This window comes from Gambusia affinis, linkage group LG14, assembly GCF_019740435.1.
Source record: "Gambusia affinis linkage group LG14, SWU_Gaff_1.0, whole genome shotgun sequence".
Lineage (NCBI taxonomy): Eukaryota > Metazoa > Chordata > Actinopteri > Cyprinodontiformes > Poeciliidae > Gambusia > Gambusia affinis.
The window spans coordinates 9042997-9061183 of record NC_057881.1 but is presented as its reverse complement, the minus strand read 5'-3'; the positions used below and the strand labels follow the sequence as shown (position 1 = coordinate 9061183).

The 18187-nt window shown below is 35.7% G+C and overlaps 1 protein-coding gene across 3 annotated transcripts in view; it reads right to left on the bottom strand.

Annotated features, from left to right (window-relative positions):
• Positions 1-18187, bottom strand: part of LOC122843427 (sodium bicarbonate cotransporter 3-like) — a 47013-nt gene that overhangs the window by 3914 nt on the left and 24912 nt on the right. For all 3 annotated transcript variants that reach the window (XM_044138156.1, XM_044138157.1, XM_044138158.1), the window contains 18 exons: positions 16721-16836; positions 15835-15992; positions 14565-14652; positions 14295-14441; positions 13828-13934; positions 10964-11138; positions 9463-9596; positions 9116-9361; positions 8603-8711; positions 7139-7300; positions 6347-6460; positions 6088-6249; positions 4947-5198; positions 4732-4800; positions 4410-4583; positions 3896-4033; positions 3433-3536; positions 2010-2126 (listed from right to left, as the gene is read on the bottom strand). In XM_044138156.1, the coding sequence (XP_043994091.1) occupies positions 2010-2126; positions 3433-3536; positions 3896-4033; positions 4410-4583; positions 4732-4800; positions 4947-5198; positions 6088-6249; positions 6347-6460; positions 7139-7300; positions 8603-8711; positions 9116-9361; positions 9463-9596; positions 10964-11138; positions 13828-13934; positions 14295-14441; positions 14565-14652; positions 15835-15992; positions 16721-16836 (2572 nt within the window). The remainder of the gene's footprint in view (positions 1-2009; positions 2127-3432; positions 3537-3895; positions 4034-4409; positions 4584-4731; positions 4801-4946; positions 5199-6087; positions 6250-6346; positions 6461-7138; positions 7301-8602; positions 8712-9115; positions 9362-9462; positions 9597-10963; positions 11139-13827; positions 13935-14294; positions 14442-14564; positions 14653-15834; positions 15993-16720; positions 16837-18187) is intronic.

Genomic DNA, 18187 nt, shown 5'->3' with positions numbered 1-18187 from the left:
TGCTGAAGAGACGTTACCTTGAAATTTGGTGTCATTGGAGAAATTAGGTGAAACTACTTAGTGTTTGAAATAATGCAAAATAATAAAAGCAATTTTAAAACAGAATGTGAAGAAACTGAAGTGAAAACATTTCTGTCAAGGTCAAAACTTGTGGCCATAACAGGAGATGACACATTACACATTTAGATCGGTGATCTTAGAGACCTGAGACTGTAACAACTAAGCCTTTCCTATTTTGAAATAGAAAACGGTTTAACATTTTCATAGACAATTAAATTATTTGTTGATATACATATACAACAACTAAAAAATATTCTGAGATTTTTTAGATAATTTTTAAAGATATGATCACAAAGCATTCTGCAATGTTTCAGTTTAAATTAGAACCTCTCCCAATTCTTCTGGGGATCTAAACTCTTTCAGTATTTTCTGTCTGCTCAGTGCTTTTATTCTTCATTTATGGTGACTATGTTTATGACTCTGTTTAACTATAGTTCTGAAAAAATTCAGTCAATTGTAAAAGTTGTCCCCCTTTAATAGTCAGTGAAATTAAACTTTCAAGACTCCACACACCCAGATTATGATCCAGGTATTTGTGAGTAAAAATATCAAACTATGATGAATAATTTAAAAAATGAAAAAAAAAAAAAAAAAATCTCTTAGAAGGAAAAGAAAACTAAATGCAAAAGCAACAATAACCCTAATTTTATATTAATATTTACCCATAATACCTTGCAAAACTGTCTATCAGAAATCTATTAGATGTCTCTTGTTCACAACCTTCTTAGGGTGACTCCTTACTCTTGGATTTAGCCTTGGATTCAGGCAAAGTCAGTCCAAAACTTGAATTTTTCTTTCAACCGTGATGCTGAATATCCCCTTTTCGCCTTTCTAGTAAACAGCTGAGGTGTTCAGGTTCGTAATTTCAATCATATTGTCAAAACCTCCAGCTCCACCTGAAGAAAGGTAATTCAGGTCATGATACTGGAGCTATTTTCCTGTGGAAACTGTGCTCTTCTGGGATTGTTTTAAGTCAAATCCACATTGGAAATGTCTCCCTGTAGCATATGTTAGCCACATGTAGATGTTTTGCTTTCTCTGTTTGACAGCATCACTTCTTAGAAAGACAGAAAACACAGTATTAACGTCACCTGCAGAACAAAACCAGCATTACAAAAGTTCATATAGCTGCTTCTGTGTTGATATCAATCTCTTCTTGTTTTTGAAACCTCACTGTTGTCTAGACCTGGAGAAAACATATAACTATTGGAATAAGACTGCTATACGGAATTGCTTGGAATGCTGTATTCATATTTCAAATGTCATCAGGACATATTTTGCATACTATTGTAAAATATTCAGTCTATCAGGTGAAGTCTCACTGCAGTAGATGTCCACATCTGACTCATATAGAGGGACTCTGCCCAAGGCCAGATAACAAAAGGAGGAAATCACAATACTGAACAATAACAGCATTGTCACAAAATGTAAAAATATTGTGTTCACCTTATGAGTGACATACTGTTGGAGCATAGTTTTTTTGCGTAGTTGTAGAGTTATCTATGCACATGAACTATATTTCAGGTTTATCACATTCAGTACAACTGTTGTTAGGCATGTACCTTAACAGGACTAAAACTAATTCTAAATCAAAAAGATCTCTTACTTCTGAAAGTAATTTAAGAATGCAGATCATTTTTATTTTTTTTATATGTATATATATATTCTCCAAAGAGATTTATTTGTTTTCTGTTTTGGCAGAATTGTGAGGAATAAATGTTATAACAAAGATGAAATTTTTTAAATTTTGTTTGAATAATAAACCCTGACGTGTTAGCAGGGGTCTGTACAGTTTTGAGACTCAGATTAGGTTTGCTTGTCTCCGTGTGAACATCATGATCTGACAGAGTCATAAACATGCTTCGGTAAAGTACGGTAGTCTCCAAAACAAGCTAATCTCGTCGCACTAATGGGAGGCTCTGGAAAACTGCAGGAGATGGCATAGCTACCTTCCTGAACGCCTCACAGGTTGGACACAGAACTCTGCACTCGAGTTCACTGCTTTCCACACTGCGGTTTGGACCATTTCATCAGAGATATTTACAACCAAGGCGTCAGAATCAGAACTACATGCCAAAATGCAAACATAGAACACAAAGAGAAAGACAGGCATGTGGACATTTGAGTCAGTGGGAAAGGATGAGAGCAGAACAGTTCATACACGCAGAGACAAGCACAGAAATTATGGGTTTAGAAAACAAACTGCAGCACAGGAAGACGAAACACAACCAGAACAGTCCAGATTAACACACAGAAAGAAATGTTTGCATTTTAAGCTAGAACTGTTTGTTTAACAGCTACTGGTTTTTAGATTCCTAAAGTAAGTAAAAGTTAAATCTTCTGAAAACAAAACCTTTCAACAGAAACTATTTAACCTTAAAAAAAAAAAAAAAAGCATTTTTTTTTTTTAAAGATTAATAGCAATATAGTGACATTTGTGCCATGCCAGTATGGATAACCAGAGTTAATATGCAACCATGTGGCTCAGATGTTTTGGATCAGACACTCAGCCCTGCTACCTGTTCTTCAATTGGAGGCTTTCAGTCACTACTCCTATTCTGTATGATCTGTTTGAGATGGACATAATTACACACAGCTCTACAAATGGCCATTTCAAGTCGTACAAGACAATATGATGAAACAGGAAATGACAACATTCTGTTGAGATCAATTAAGCATTTTTAAATTTGATTTTTAGTTCTACATTCTGATCAATGATCCCAAATCCTGTTTATTTCTATTATTGTGTAAGTTCAGTCTGAAGACATTAGGTCAAAACTGACTGATACTTGAAATTGTGGATAATTCCACCCATATTGACAAAACAACAGAATAAAACTGCACTAATACTATGCTGCCACCACCATATGTCTTTACTGCAGATATGTTCCTAAATGCATACTTGCGCCAAATATATATCTAGGAACAGTGCCTCAAAAGTTGAAGTTTAGTTTTATCGAGTCATTAAAGATTTGTCCTCTAGGAGTAGATTTTTTCTGAACCTCTCTTTATCTTTCTTCAGTCAAAAGGATTCTGTCAGAAGCGGAACAGGAAGTTATAGTCAGAAGTTCTTCATGGATTCTGTTTGAATCATGGCAGCCTCAGTGACGAGTTTATGTATTGTGTTTTTAATCATTTCTTCGTCAATGTGTTATTTTTTTTAATTGTACAGGATCTATGCCACATTACAGGTGGAAAAACATAGTTGAACAATTTATTGCATTTTCATCTTTTCAACATTACAAAATCCAGGCTTTTTGATAGCAGTGTGAACATTTGTTTGATCCACTGTAAGTAGATCACAATAAAATTAATGCCGTAACATAAAGCATTTAATTACAAGCAAGACTATTTAGGGACGGCAAGGCTCACCTTCCTGAGAACGAGTTCACTGGGATGTTCAACTGGTTTGAGCCTTCAAAGCAAACCTTCATCTTCCTCTCTTCTTCTTCCTCCTCCAGTTGAGATTCTTCCTCCTAAAGCAAACAGTGTTACAACCATTCATTTCATTGCCAGGACTTGCTGTTTTATTTCTTACAGTGACAACAATTTCCTGCTTTGAGATTCATTTTATTTACTTTTGATTTTAAGCGTTTAAAAGGTCTAGGTATAACACTGATACCATGCCCATTATTAGGTTTATTTGGATAACAATAGAAATCTGAAAATAAAGTTGCATAATCTAAATGGTTGGATTTATGCTGAGTAGTTAAGTATTTCATAGCAACATGAAATGCCTAGTCTGGTCAATTTGCAAAATCTGTCTTTATATATTTGTACAACCTAGAATAATTGATTCCCACAGAGAAAAAAAAAAACATGTAAATTAATTCACCAGCTTTTCTTGTGCTTTCTTTTTCTTGTCATCCTCTGTCTTCTTCTTGCTTTCTGGTATCAGGTCATCGAGCCAACTCAACTCTCTATTGGTAAACAAAAGGTCCAGAAGCTTCCGAATAAACACAAGAGCCAAAACCTGCAGACAAGAAATATGCAAGAAATAAACTAAATGTATTCTAGGAAGTATGCTCTAAATATTGAAAATAATTGTTTGACAAAAATCTTAATTAATAGTGATTGATATGTGATATTGCACATTCAAAATAATTGCGGTTTCATCTTTTTAACATTACAAAATCCTGGCTTTTTGACAGCAGTGTAAAGATTTGTTTGATCCAATGTAAGTAGGTCACAATAAAATTACTGCTGTAACATTTATGTTTATTCAGTGGGCCTAAATAAATTCAATATTACCTACCCAGCCATACAGTCACAGTAAGCTGTCAGTGTGTCATTTTAGTTCAGGTCTAACTGTTTAAAAATAATGACTCCAAACGTGATCAAATAATTACCATCATGGGAAACACGACAGCTGCTGCAGAGGCTTTTATGACCCATAGCAACACCAAACAGGTGAGCTGCACTAGCGTGAACACATGAACCTTCCACAGCGGCACGTAGCGCAGGTAGATCAGATCGGGCTGGTGCTTTGCAGGCATGCCAAACAATTTGATTCTGTCAAAGAACTAAGGAGAAAAAATACAAAGCCACTGATAAATGCTGTGATTAAGACAAGAGAAACGCAGACATTCAAAAATTTAACTGCTATTAAAAGTAAAAAAAAAAAAAAGGCAGACAGATCTTTCATAAAACACTGGAGGAGCAGAATCTTACCTGAATGCCTTTGAGGGAAGAGACACCCATGTAGAGAAAAACTCCATACAGAACAGGCATGGGAATAAACTATAAAAAGCCACAAATCACATGTATTAATTAATGAACTTATAGTTAGTCATAAAATGCAGAAAACTTTATAAACATTCATAATATGACTTGCATCCTATTACTTTCCTATAAAATGAAATAAAACATTATTCCGCCGATCTCACCTTCAGCACCGAGGTCATGAAAACAGAGCAGCCCATGAGGGTAAAAATCATGAATCCAGTGACCCGCTGCTCCCTAATGCCCAGAAACTTGGGCTGTTCTCCCGGCGCTGAGCAGCCGGACTCCACCTTCAGGCTGTTCACATGGGAGATGGACAAGACGGTCGCAGCCACGAACCATGGCAAGCCCATAATGGAGCACACCCCCAGCATTATTGCTACTATAAGGAGATCCAGGTGATAACCACATCCTTTCTGTAGGAGAAAAAGGAAAGTGTTGAATTATATGACAAACTGTAGACGACAGCAAGTTTGACATACACGTTGTTGTATTTTACAGGACATTATAGTGTGTGTAAGTCTGAGCCATGAATTGCTTGCTTATTTTAGATTCAAGGGCATTCAAGTTTGCAATACATTCGATTCTTGCTGAACAGACACATACCATATTTTCTGGATTATATGTTTTGCACATGTTTTCACAGTTAGGCTCGTCCTGCTACTTACAGTCATGTGCGACTTATATACGTTTTTTTTTTCCTCTTCACAAAGCATTTCTTGACTTATGTGCCAAATGTTAATTCATACTGTTGGACATGAACCAAGGATGAAATATTACTGTCTGCTCCCACAAAGAAAGCCAATTGCAGGATGAAAGAAAGACAGCCTGAGCTGAAGAAAGGAGTCCACAGCTGGGTGCATAACAAATGTGTTGCTGGGAAAGGTTTGTGAACAGCGCAGTTACGTCTGCACGTCCTAATAGTTGCCAAGGAGATGAATATAAATTACTTTGCTTTCGGGCCTTCTTTGTGTAATGCTTCACGGAATTTTTATGCTGCATGCGTCTCTGTCTCGTTGTGTGGTGCTAGGACATCGGTGCACCAGCAAACATCCAAGCCAACGCTAACACAAAGTGTCACTAGATTATATCATTAATATGACCATTTTCTAAATTAATGCAACTTATAGTTCAGGGTGACTTGTCTGTTTCTTCCTCTTCATTTGTCAACTGATTACTCTGAAGCAATTTATGGTCTGGAAAATATGGTAATTGTGTTGCTGTTCAACCAACATTAAAATTCTATATATATATATATCTGTGTGTGTGTGTAAAAGAGTTATTCTTTTCTAAGTTAGGTCTAACCTTCAGCTTGTGCTCCTTGCGGTTGATGATGACCGCAGTGATCTGCTGGTCCATAAAGACGAGGATTGTGCAGAGTAAAGCAGGAACCGCCGCCACCAGCAGCGTCCACCAGGGGTTTTCTCCTAATGGATCCATCAGCCAGCCTCTGTGCTTTGATGTTGGCTATGGGGAAAAAATTATGGTTTCACTTAGTTCACAAGGCATGAAGCTTAAACATTTTCTTAAACAAAATGGAGCAAGATGATAATATAATGTTAACCTCAAAGCGATCCGGGACATGCAGTTTAGGACTCGGAATCCCCATCAGATAATCCACAACCACCATAATCATTATGGTTAAAAACACGGCAAAATCACTGATGGTGGAACGCACCTACAGGGTAAGCATACACACACATCCAGAAGGGGTAAATTATTTATAAAATATAATTTAAACCTACTTCAATTCAAGCACACGCTTTCTGCGGACACACAGAAGTAATAATTATACTTCTGTCAACAGTGAAAATCACACAATGCCAACATCTGCCCACACCAAGTGATAATAGGCTAGATGCTGTGTGTGGGAGGAAGCTCTGTTCCTTCTGCACATATAACTGCTGAAGCACGATAATAACTGACGAAATGTAAACATTTACAGAACTGTAAAAACTTTGTCGGTACAACCACCCACACTATAGGAGGAACATACCTTTTTCTTTGTGTATGTATTTTCTTTTTAATAATATACAATACAGTCAGATTTAATATTTTGCAGTATTACTTAAAATGTAATTTATTTCAGTAACTCAATCTACTAAGAGACTTACTGATGTTTTAAGCCTTTGTTTCAGATAATGATGATTTTATGCTTACAGCAAATTAAAACACAACATTAAAGATTAGAAAATTACATCCGACCAATAAAAATATTTTTTCTACACAGATGAAAAGTATGTATAATACCTGCAGACAAACTGGTCTCATCTGAATACATATTCTAATATATTGAATATGATTGCACATGACGTATTTATCACGTTTTCTACAGAGCCAATAACAAACATCTCACCTTTGTGGGGAAGTACCTCTCTGTCTTAAACTGCTTGAGGAATGACGATAAAAAGAAGGTGGTGAAAAAGAGGATAATGGACCAGAAGAGAACATCTGGGATGTAAGGACCATGGTGACCACAGGCAGGACCCACAAACTCCCCATCAAGCAATTTACACATCTAAAGGAAAAGGAGAATATAATTACTATTGTAATGTGGGAGTTATATTTGTTTTGACTTTCCAGCAGTTTTAGAAACATTTGCAGCTTACAAATGTTGTTCAGGTAGGTTAGATATATTTTAAGTCAGGGTTTTTCAAAGTGTGGCGAATATCTCCCCTAGGGGACACCAGAGTTCTTCATAGGTGAAAGGGAGCAAAAACAAAAAAAACAAACAGGAAATGTAATTTTGGACACGGGAAACACTTCAGTGTATGTGAGCTGGCTTTGGGTGTCTGCCGATTTTCATCTAGAGCCTCAGCTGTTTGGCTGGCAGCACTTCTCATTGTGTTTCTTCGGTATACTCGGGGGAAACTGCATGTAGCTCACTGGAATTTGAATCCACTTCCTGAACCCCATCTGTGCAAATCCCCAGAGTCCTGCCACTACAGATGCTTTGACCTACTAGTGTAGCCGTTACAACTTGCCCCCTGTAAAACTCAATAAATCTTTGGACTTGTCCAATTTTTTGCTTCTAACATATCAACTTTGAAAACAAAAACAAAACCCAATGGTAGGTGCAATGATGAAGATTTATTCTGTTATTTGCATCACCTGTTCATGCTCACATTTTTTTAAAACTTTCTTTTTTCATCAAAGTTCAATACACAACAACTTAAAATGTAATAAATTGGTAAATGGTTACAAGTAAGTAAAACAGACATGTGGCGATGCTATTCCCAGTCTGTCTCTGTGTGTTGACTGATATGCACTATAGTTCACAACAGAAACTGCCATAAAGCTTAGAGTGGTAAAAATTGCTAAGTTATGAAACTGCTCCAAATTCAGTGTCATTTAAAAAAAAATCCATTGAAATAGATAAACATCCAGAGTGTCTTCTGCTTTAACTGCCAACAATATTTGTCTTTATTTTACTACTTGTTGTGAAATTTACCTGATAAAATGCAAAATAATTTTAGTAATGTATATGGCTCACTATTGAGATTGATTTCCACTATTTTATTGGATGTTAGCTACATCTTTACAGCATTTGTTAAGCTAGCAAACTGAACAATATTTTCATTAGAATAAAATAATGTGATAGACAAGTATTGTGACATTCTGTGTTCATTAACTGTTCATTGTTATAATGGACTTTTATCTCATTATACCACTTTTAAAATGTTTTACCCAAACGTCTAAACAAGAGTCTAGATCAAAGTAGAAAATAAGTCCATTCTCCATCTTTGCTTCACATGAATCAGTCTCTCCGAGGCTGTAAATACAGATTTTCCCACCAGAGGTCGCTATGAGGCAGTCTCACCGAAACATTGAGGTTGCTCCATGGTATAGAGTCTGAGCTGTTGTATCCTGTTCGGTTCCATTGCTGCAAGAGCTGATCGGATTCATTGGCTGGTGGAGAGCACTGACACCTGGGAACAACAGAACCAACAGTAAAATAGAAAACTGATTCCACTGAACATGCTTTTTAAGGAGAAGGGACTGACATGGTCTGCTTAACCTTCAAAAATAGATTACAATTAAACAACTGTTATATTATCAACTGAGTTTGACTGCACTGAGGAATAACTATAACTAAATTTCAGTTCATGTAAATCTGCTTCTATCTGTACGATTAGATAACATCTGTATAAATTGTATTGATTTTATAATATAAATAATGGATATGAATTTTATCGGTTTGTCTTTAGATGACTAAATGCATAAACTAAAACTGAACTGCAAAGATGTAATTGGACAAAAACTTAAAACAAATTCTTAGGAAAGTCTATCAGCAGAAAAACATTCAGACAATGACCATAATATTAATACTCACGAGTAAAAAGTCAGATTGTCTAAATTGTTGTGCATGTTGACGGGGTAATATTCTCCGAGGTGAAAGAGCTTCTCCAGAGCCTCGTAGATGAAGATTATGCAGATGAGGGCTGCAAAGGCCTCCTCTGTGAAGCGAGTGATGTAGCAGACCAGCGAGCTTGCATCCGTGGCTACCAGCAAAATGCACAGGAACGCCGTCCACAGTCCGATGCTGGTCCGCAGAGACAAGTAGGACAGGCCATAATCCCTGGAAAAGAAAGAAAGCAAGACCATGGAGGTTGAAGAAATTTATTAAATAATGAATACATTGACAAATTATGAAATCCCATTGCTGAAATATGAACTCACTTGCAGAACTTGAAGAGGATCTTTTCAAACACTAAAACAGGCCCTGTGCTTCCAAGAATAGTGAGAGGCTGCCCCGCAAACAGTGAGTATGCCACTCCTGTCAGTGATGCTCCAAACAGGGATTCTATTGCACTCTGCAGAGACGGAGGAGAGGGACAGAGTCAGGGAGGGAGAACAGCGGGAAAAAACTGGGGGAAAATAAGAAGTAGGTAAAACAAAAAAAAGGGAAACCCAGGGAAGAAAAAAAAGAGAGCTACAATTGAACACAAGAGTCTCGGCAGACAGCTGAAATGTTTCCACGCCGCTGACTTGTCGAAAGTTGTATCTTTGTGTTGCTCTTGCCCTGCTGAGTTTACTCAGACACATTACACACATCAGCTGACAGACTGTCTGTGCCAACAATTGCTGGCCTAGTAAGGGCAGAGAGGGGGAGCAACACTGTACTGGACAAAGTCCATCTAAGTAAACTGAGGCATACTCTGCATTACAGATAATTTCATTACACAAAATATTTTTTGTACGATAAATCTGAGGTTTCCAGGATAGTTCAAATGAGGCTAGATAGGAGCAAATCTAGAAACCAAACTTTAATGTGAAAATGACAATTTTATTTTCTGCTGCAGTTATGCAAAAAATACTAAATTAGTAGTTTCTACTGATAACAGTGAGCTGATCATACTGAATGTTTTTATGTGGGTTGTTTTATGAGTTGCAACTATTGTAAAATCAGATTAGAAACCCTTTTAGCTGCTGCTCCACTTCCTCCTCATCTTCAAGTACAATAACAGCACTTCTAATTAACAGCAAGAAAGATGGATTTTGCAACCTGAAAAAAAAAACAAAAGAACTTTCGAACAATCAACCTATGTACAATTTGGAGGTGTGTGCAACTTTTTACAGTTGCCAACATGATTCTGCTGGAAACCCAGCGCATACTAATTCTGTGTTTAAGGAGTCGGAACATAAGACTGGTTTTACTTGTTTAAAGATTATGGATCATTTGATGTTGTGTTCAATTTAGCTACTTGTTGAGCCACAGCAGTGACTGGATGCAATGTGCTTTGCAACTGCACCACAAAGAATATTATATTAAATTATACGCCCCTCCACAACACCACTCTACAGCCCTGTGAGTGTATAGTTAGCTTGAAGCTTCAGTTTTAAATTATCTGATGACCAGGATGCCCCCAGGAACAAGATATGCTGTAATGGATTTTGATGAAGACCAGAAGACATCTTGAAACCCTGTAGAGAGCACCATGATCTTTTAGATTTTCAATATTGTGGTCTGGTTTTAATCCAGTGTGATGCGGGACTTATTAAATATATTTTTTATGGACACAAAGCAGAGACTGAGCCACATACCAAATCAGTGGAGAATTTCTGTACTGAAGTTCAAACTGTAGACGCATTTTGATTTTAAACTCAGGACATTTCCTTAATACTGGGTTCCTGAAAAGCCTGTAAGACTGACTTTTAAGGGACTCGTTGTGTGACTCACTATGTTGCCTTTCGTCGCCTCTCCAAGCAGACCTCCAAATGTGATGACAGGGGACATGCAGGCACAGTAGAGAAAAAGAATAGAGGCTAGACACTGAAGATTGAGCGAATCCTTGATGTCGCTCCAGTAGAAGGGCGCTTTCCGCTTCACATCCAGGACCAAACCTCCAAAAATCCTGGGAGTGGAGACAGTGAGAATGTGTTTAGAATTTCCCAGTGACATTGCAGTAGATCAACTTAAATGAAAGGTGTTTTGTTTTTGATGTAATGTTAAGCCTAAGGAGTTTTTAGTGTTTTTAGATTGTTACACTTCATTCAGAAACATATCTCTTGAAATGTTGAATCTTGAATTGTTGCTCTTGCAGAGCAAATCTAAGTACCTTTTATTAATAGTGCTTTATTTGCTTTGATAATAATTGAAATAGAGATAAAATCCAGATAATTGGGGAAAAAAAGCATTGTGTTTTTGTCAGATTGCATTGAGAGATTCTACTTTTGAAAATCATTTCTCACTTTGAACTTATATATTTTTTTTTCCCCCGACACCTGTCCAGCAGTTCTGCTGGGAGGTCTATTTTCATTTTCATACCCCCACACCTCTACTACAACTTCCCCTGCAGTCACCTTTACAAAACAACACATTTCTCTTTACATTAACGTACTGCACTCAGTTTCACTCTGCTTTCCTCACTGGCTCTTTATAGCACTAACCTTTCATAGTGCTATAAAGAAGCAGAGTCATTCTGTAAAAAATACAGAGACTCTTAGTAGATGTGGATGGGTGGGGGACTGTGGTTGTGTGTGTGTGTGTGTGTGTGTGTGTGTGTTTGTGTGAGCTTTTCAAACAAAAACGTTCTCTTTGCTGTGTGGCTCTGGAGATTCACAATCAGTAATTCATAAATGTCGGCTGTGAAGTTACACACAGAGTGCAGCTTTGTATCTGTTTAGTAACAAATCGTTGTTGAGATAATAAGTCTTACTTCAAAGGAAATGGATGTTAACAACAACTAAGACCAGTCATATAAATTAACATATGAATTGGAGCTATTGCAATTTATATGTTAATTATTGCATTAGTTTTAATTTATATCCCATCTATTCTCTAATATATTTAAAGAATATAGTTTTCCAAAAATCAAGACCTGATATTTAAAGAATGATATTGCACATTAACAAGAGACCTAAACTCCACAATAAAGATACGGTATGTAAAAAGCCTTAAATAAATGTGATTTATTTATTTATTTATTTATTAATTTTTTTTGCAGTAGCATAATGTTGGATGGAATTTCTTAAACAATCCAACCTGTCATTTAAGAGCATTTGTTCTGTGAGATTTTTTTAAAAGGAAATATTGTAATAAAATCACTGGTGGATTTTTACAATTTATGTGTTATTTCTTTTAAAGTTCATCACAGACTCCAGCCATTCTTAATTCGTAATACACAACGATCAACCTGACAGTCTTGTTTTTGGACTGTAGGAGGAAACATGACTTTACTTTTTCCAAGCAAAAATATTTTTTTAATCAACCTAAAAATATTTTTTCTACTTTCTATTTGAAAGAAGTTATACCACTTCTCTACTACTCTACATCTACTCATATCTATAGTCTAAAGAATGATAAAACGTTTAAAACAACTAGAGCTGTTTAAGTCATGGCTGGATGAGGACCAAACTTCAGTCAAAAGAATAAGGAAGGTTAAATAAAATCTCCAAAGGTAAAGAGTGTCATCTTAAGGTCACCAAGTTTCCACAAAATTAATTAAGAATTTTATAATGTCTTTTGTAAACAACTTTATCAGAGGGCCAATAATACTACTGCCATAAAAGAAGCAGAAGATAATTACTTTCTGAGGTCAACAGTGATAAAAGAGGTTAAATGATTCAGTTGCAGTGTTTCTGTGCTGATTTACAGTCCTGGATTTGTCATTGAATTTTCAATTTATTTCTTGTGTGATCTATCACACTACAGCCTTTTATCGTCCATTTTCCTACTTTAATAATATTTTTTTTTTTTTACCATCAACCTATTAACTGGGACCACTTCTTATAAGGCTTAAGATGGATCAAATGAAGGGACATTTGCCAATTTATAATATGTATTTCCTGAAGAATTCCTTATTTGTTCATATGATGTTTAGACACTCCTAATTAACTGTGAATAGGTTTTATGTCAGGTACATTTCATTCTATTCTGCACTTGTCCATTTTTCCAAAGACTTTTCAAAGACACAGAAAAACATAATAGGATCTGACAAGCTTAAAAGCAATACTTCTTTGGAAAATTGTTCATGCTAAAAGCAAAAACACTCTATATTTCTAAATTTTCAAGCACATTTTTGTACAGGTAAACCCAAAATTATTTATGCCTTTTGTAGATTTAAAATGATCTTCATTTACCCAAGAAGTTTCAAAGGATGATTAACAAAAAACATGTTGATGTTTTTTTTTTGCATGCTTCCATTAGTATATTTGGACATTAATCTTTTTGATAAACTCAATGTTTTTCAGTTGGAGAACCTCTTTGCTTTAGTTCCTTACACAGACTCTTTTATTGGATTCAGTTGGAGGCAGGACTCTCAATGGGCCCCTATAAACAAGTTTATTAATTCCAGTCAGATGAGACATGCTGGTTAAATTAAAGGATGACTTAATTAAATCTAAATCTCCTAGTACTAATTTTAGGATTATCTGTGAATGAAAATGAAAATTCAATCACAAAGCACCTAAATTATCTCATTGTCGTGGAACAACATGTACTCTAACACAGATGATAATTATTATGTTTTCTTTATTTGATGAAGTTATTTAATAAAAACTATCCAGATATGAATCTTGTGCAACAGAAAGTGCTTCACTAACCTCCCAGTCCTTTGAAGCTCAGGTCCTGCATGGTGATCGTCCTCTTTTTCCAGCTCTCCAGCTGGAGATGCATTACCATTAGGGTGCGACGGTCTCTTTCTCTTCATCTACAGGCCAAGAAATGTTAATAAGTCATGCTTCAGATCTGTTCTGTTTTTCAATCAATTTGCTTTTATGAAGCTCTAAGGAGATAAACATTTGTTCAATGACTTTTAGAAGAAGGAGTTAAATGTAGGTAAAATAAAAATTATAGCTCATGAGATGTTTGATATCCTATAAAGCAGTCTTAATGGTAAGCGAACAACTGACAAGAGAAATCAACGTAAATCTCTCAGTATTTTTTTAAGATTTCTTGTCTTTTAAACGTTTTATAGATTAAGTTTAAAAACAGCAATTTATAATTACCGGTAAATGAATTATTCACAAAATAAATTTTTAAAAAGCCTTCGGCAGAGAAATGTACTAACTTGAGATGGGACGTTCTTCGGGGGCTCGATTCGGATGGTGGGGTCCCATTCACCAGGGGGCAGGACAGTTACCTGGTCAAGGAACTCATCCATTCCAGAGAGCAGATCTGTTCGGTCCTTGGCTTTATAAGCCACATCATGGAAGATCTACATAGCAAAATAAAGTGAGGAGTTACTGTTCAGTATTAATAATGAAAATTTATACAGAATGGTGAACTAAAGAGAATATTTAAAGTGACTAAGTATAAAATTATAGAAATAATTTCTTACCTCATCTGTCATTAGTGTTGCCATTGATCTGCCAATTTCATGGTACTGTGGTCCTTTACCGTGTGGACCCAAAAGGAGAAAAAGAAACCTTTGCACAGGAGATACATTTGTAAATACACAGATATCAGTTTCCTCAGAAGATGAAGTCTTTCAATAAAACTGACTAATTTTCAAGTACATTTTCACTTTAAACTCTTGTCAACGCACTTAGTTAAAATTAGGGTTTAATAACTAAAGTTTTGGATGGTTCAAACCATCTTTGCTTAGGAGTCACAACACAATGACTGATGAAACTTCATCAAGTAAGAATTTGATGAAATATCAATATTTAGTCAGATATTTAGTCAAGGTTCACTACACAAAAGTAGAGTTGTCTTTCAAATATCTGCAGTCATTATATTATTTCTTCAGTTTTTTTATATGTAAAAAAAACAGGTCCTTCACAATTATTGACATTGTTGGTGAGGAACTTTTACATATATTTTAGTTGAATTTCTATTACAGTGGACTTATCAAACACTTAAAAATTGACTGCTGCTCCATGAAAATGAACGTATTGTGAATGTTGCAAAAGAAACTTGGATCCTCATTCATCCTTGTTTTTCACAATTTCAGTTGTTTTAAACATTTTTTAATTGTTGCGCTGACTGTAAATATGGGAAAACTGAATTAATTATACATTTTTTGTTGCCCTTTCCCTCACATCAATCACCACTTGAACAGCATGTTTTCTTGCCTTCTTGATTTTAAAAAGTAGCAAAGACAAACTGGCCATTGTTGTGTGTTGTACTCAGATTAATTATCCAGAGCAACATCAGTACCAATAAATTTGTACAATAAAGCCATTATTTCTTAAATTAGGATTTTCCTCCCACTTAATAAATGAACCTAAAATAAAGGTTGGATTTTTCTAAATTTTTCATTGAGAGATAATACTTCTATAACAAAAAACATGTTATAGAAGTAAATGCTGACTGATTTTATTTTATTTTTTTTTCACATTTTAAATAGATACAGAAAATCTGTATCTCGATATGATTACTTACTACAACACAGTTTTGTTACGTACATTTAAACACATTATACAGAGTAGAAGATAAAGAACAACAGTTGGAACTACATTGATTCCCTACATTATGCAATATAACTTTTGCAGTGAGCTTTTTAAATCATCCTGACTAATCTCAGTTTAAGAAGCTGTCAGAATTGTTGCTTTTTAATTAAATATCTAATCCTAGACGTAAAAGCCAGGTGTTTAAGATTACTGTACCTTGTGGGAACTGGTACCTCAGTAAGCCCTGTGATAAGGACTGCTGGTGATAACCGTACAAATGCAATTATGGGCTTCTCTAAAAAGTCCACTTCTCCAACAAGCACATTCGAAGCCTCAGCACCAGGAGGAATCTTTTTCATGAAATTCATGTCCACCTGAAACCCACAAAATGTAAAATCAGATATACAAATAAAAACTAGTAATACTGTAGAAGTGGAGGGTTTGGGTGGGGGTATTACTGCGTGCTGCACTCATTTGGAAAAGCCAGGCAAAAAAATTGGGACAAAACAGAGAATGGAACAAAAATAAGATGTGGAAATGGCAACATGTAGACCTAGATAGTACTGAGCAAAGATAGTCCAGTTCTGTCATCAATTTCATAGTCTTCAAATAACTACAATTTTTTATGCAAAATACAGATCTAAGCATGGCAACAATCCCTTTGTAGAAGTGAATCTGCATTCAGTCCTCTTTCCTATGACTCACATACACACTGCACCTTATTTTTTGGCAGGCATAATGCCTGGTTGTATAACAGCAACTTATGGCAGTCTGCCATTTTATTTAATGGATGATACACTACAAAATGGGAGGAAAAATGAAAGCCATGCAACAGAGGTAAATTTTCAAACAGAAAGAGTTACATAATCAGAAAAGACTTTTTAATAGTGATGATTGATTCTTTGTCCATTGGATGAGAAGCAGTGACTACTGATTTGTTTTATAGAGGAGGTTATGGGATAATTTGTGGAGGGGCTGCTTTAAACAGAGGACTGAAATGTCTGAGCAAACCCAGAAACTGAAGAAAAGCACGGATGAACTTGAAGGGGTGCATTCCGACGTGATGGGACCCTGTCTGTGCTCAGTACTGTGGTCAGGTTACCTTGCTGAAGTCCACACTGCTGCTTTCTCTACTGACCCCTACTTTGGATGGCCTCCTCTCCATCGGCTTGTTTCCATCCAGATTGTTTGGAAGAGAGTGCGGAGACACCATTGGGCCTGAGAGCGACAGAAAAGCAACGACACTGTGTAAGTGTTGACCATAGGAGGAGATTACTAGACTACAGCACATTTAGTAGTTTAGCAAGAAATGTAATTTGTGGTGTCATTAGAACCCAGATAAATTAAAGTCATTTTCTTTTCTACTGGAAACGTTCATTCCTAGTAAATAAAAAATATTAAAGTTTTTTTAAGCTTTTTACAACATTCTCTACACTTCTAAAATGTATCCTTTATTGAAGTGGCATAACTTCACATGGGATTTAAAAAAAAACCTAAAAAAACCCCCATCTGATTTGAATATAAATCTAAGAAAGTAATGGCATGTTAAGGTTTTTTTTTTTTACTATATCAACAGGGTCACACACTTTTTGGCACCCTACTAATAATGCTTTGTACAACCTTCTTTTGCCAACAGAACAGAGGTTAGTCTACTTTTAAAAGAGTAGACTAAAGAAGATAAGAAGTGTGGTTCTATAAAGTTAGAAAAATGTTTCAGTTACATTTATTTTACAGAAATTGCACTAAAAGTGTGGAACCAGTAATTTTAGAAAAACATATTTTTTCCTTTCAATGATCAAATAGAAGTTTAATTTTAGCTAAATGTTTCACAAAAGATTATGCTATTGCAATGAACACTGGATTGTTGCATGAGCTCAACAATTGGACAAAATTTTCAGATTTTCTCTGTCTCAGTTCTGCAACTTCATGCCATAGATAAGTAACTCAGACACAAACATATGCCTAATCTGTTCTGGTTAACAGAAGATCAACTCATATCAATAACATTCCACTGAACATTACAATTTTAAATAAGAAACAATACTCAAATGGTGGAACTACTTTTTAATTAATTAAATTTTAGATGTATTTTGATTTGTAAAATTTGCATCCAAACAGGGAAAATTTCCACAAATTAATCCTGGAGTGTCATGGTATCTCGTAGTTCTGACACTACAGTAAAACCTGCTTAGCTTGAATTAGAACGCTTTGTGTTTTGTAGAGGTAAGTGGACACATTTATTTTTGACATTTCAATACTTATATATTTCTGTGCATAAACACTTTAACATTTCTTATTTGATTAGAACCATACCAGACCAGGGAAACGCTAGCACTCAATATGACATGATAGAGGGAGATGAAATGAGGGGGTAATGTACTGAATCAAAGAATAGCACAAGCCTATCCTCTGAATTCCTTTCTTTTACCAGCTTCTTCTTCTCTCACTTTCATACTTCCAGAAGGTCATGGGTCAAATTTTAAATGCCCCATTTTCTGCCAGCATATGCTTTCGTCATTGATCTGTACCCTGGAGTAACCCCAGTGGGTGCTAGGTAACTTGGACCACT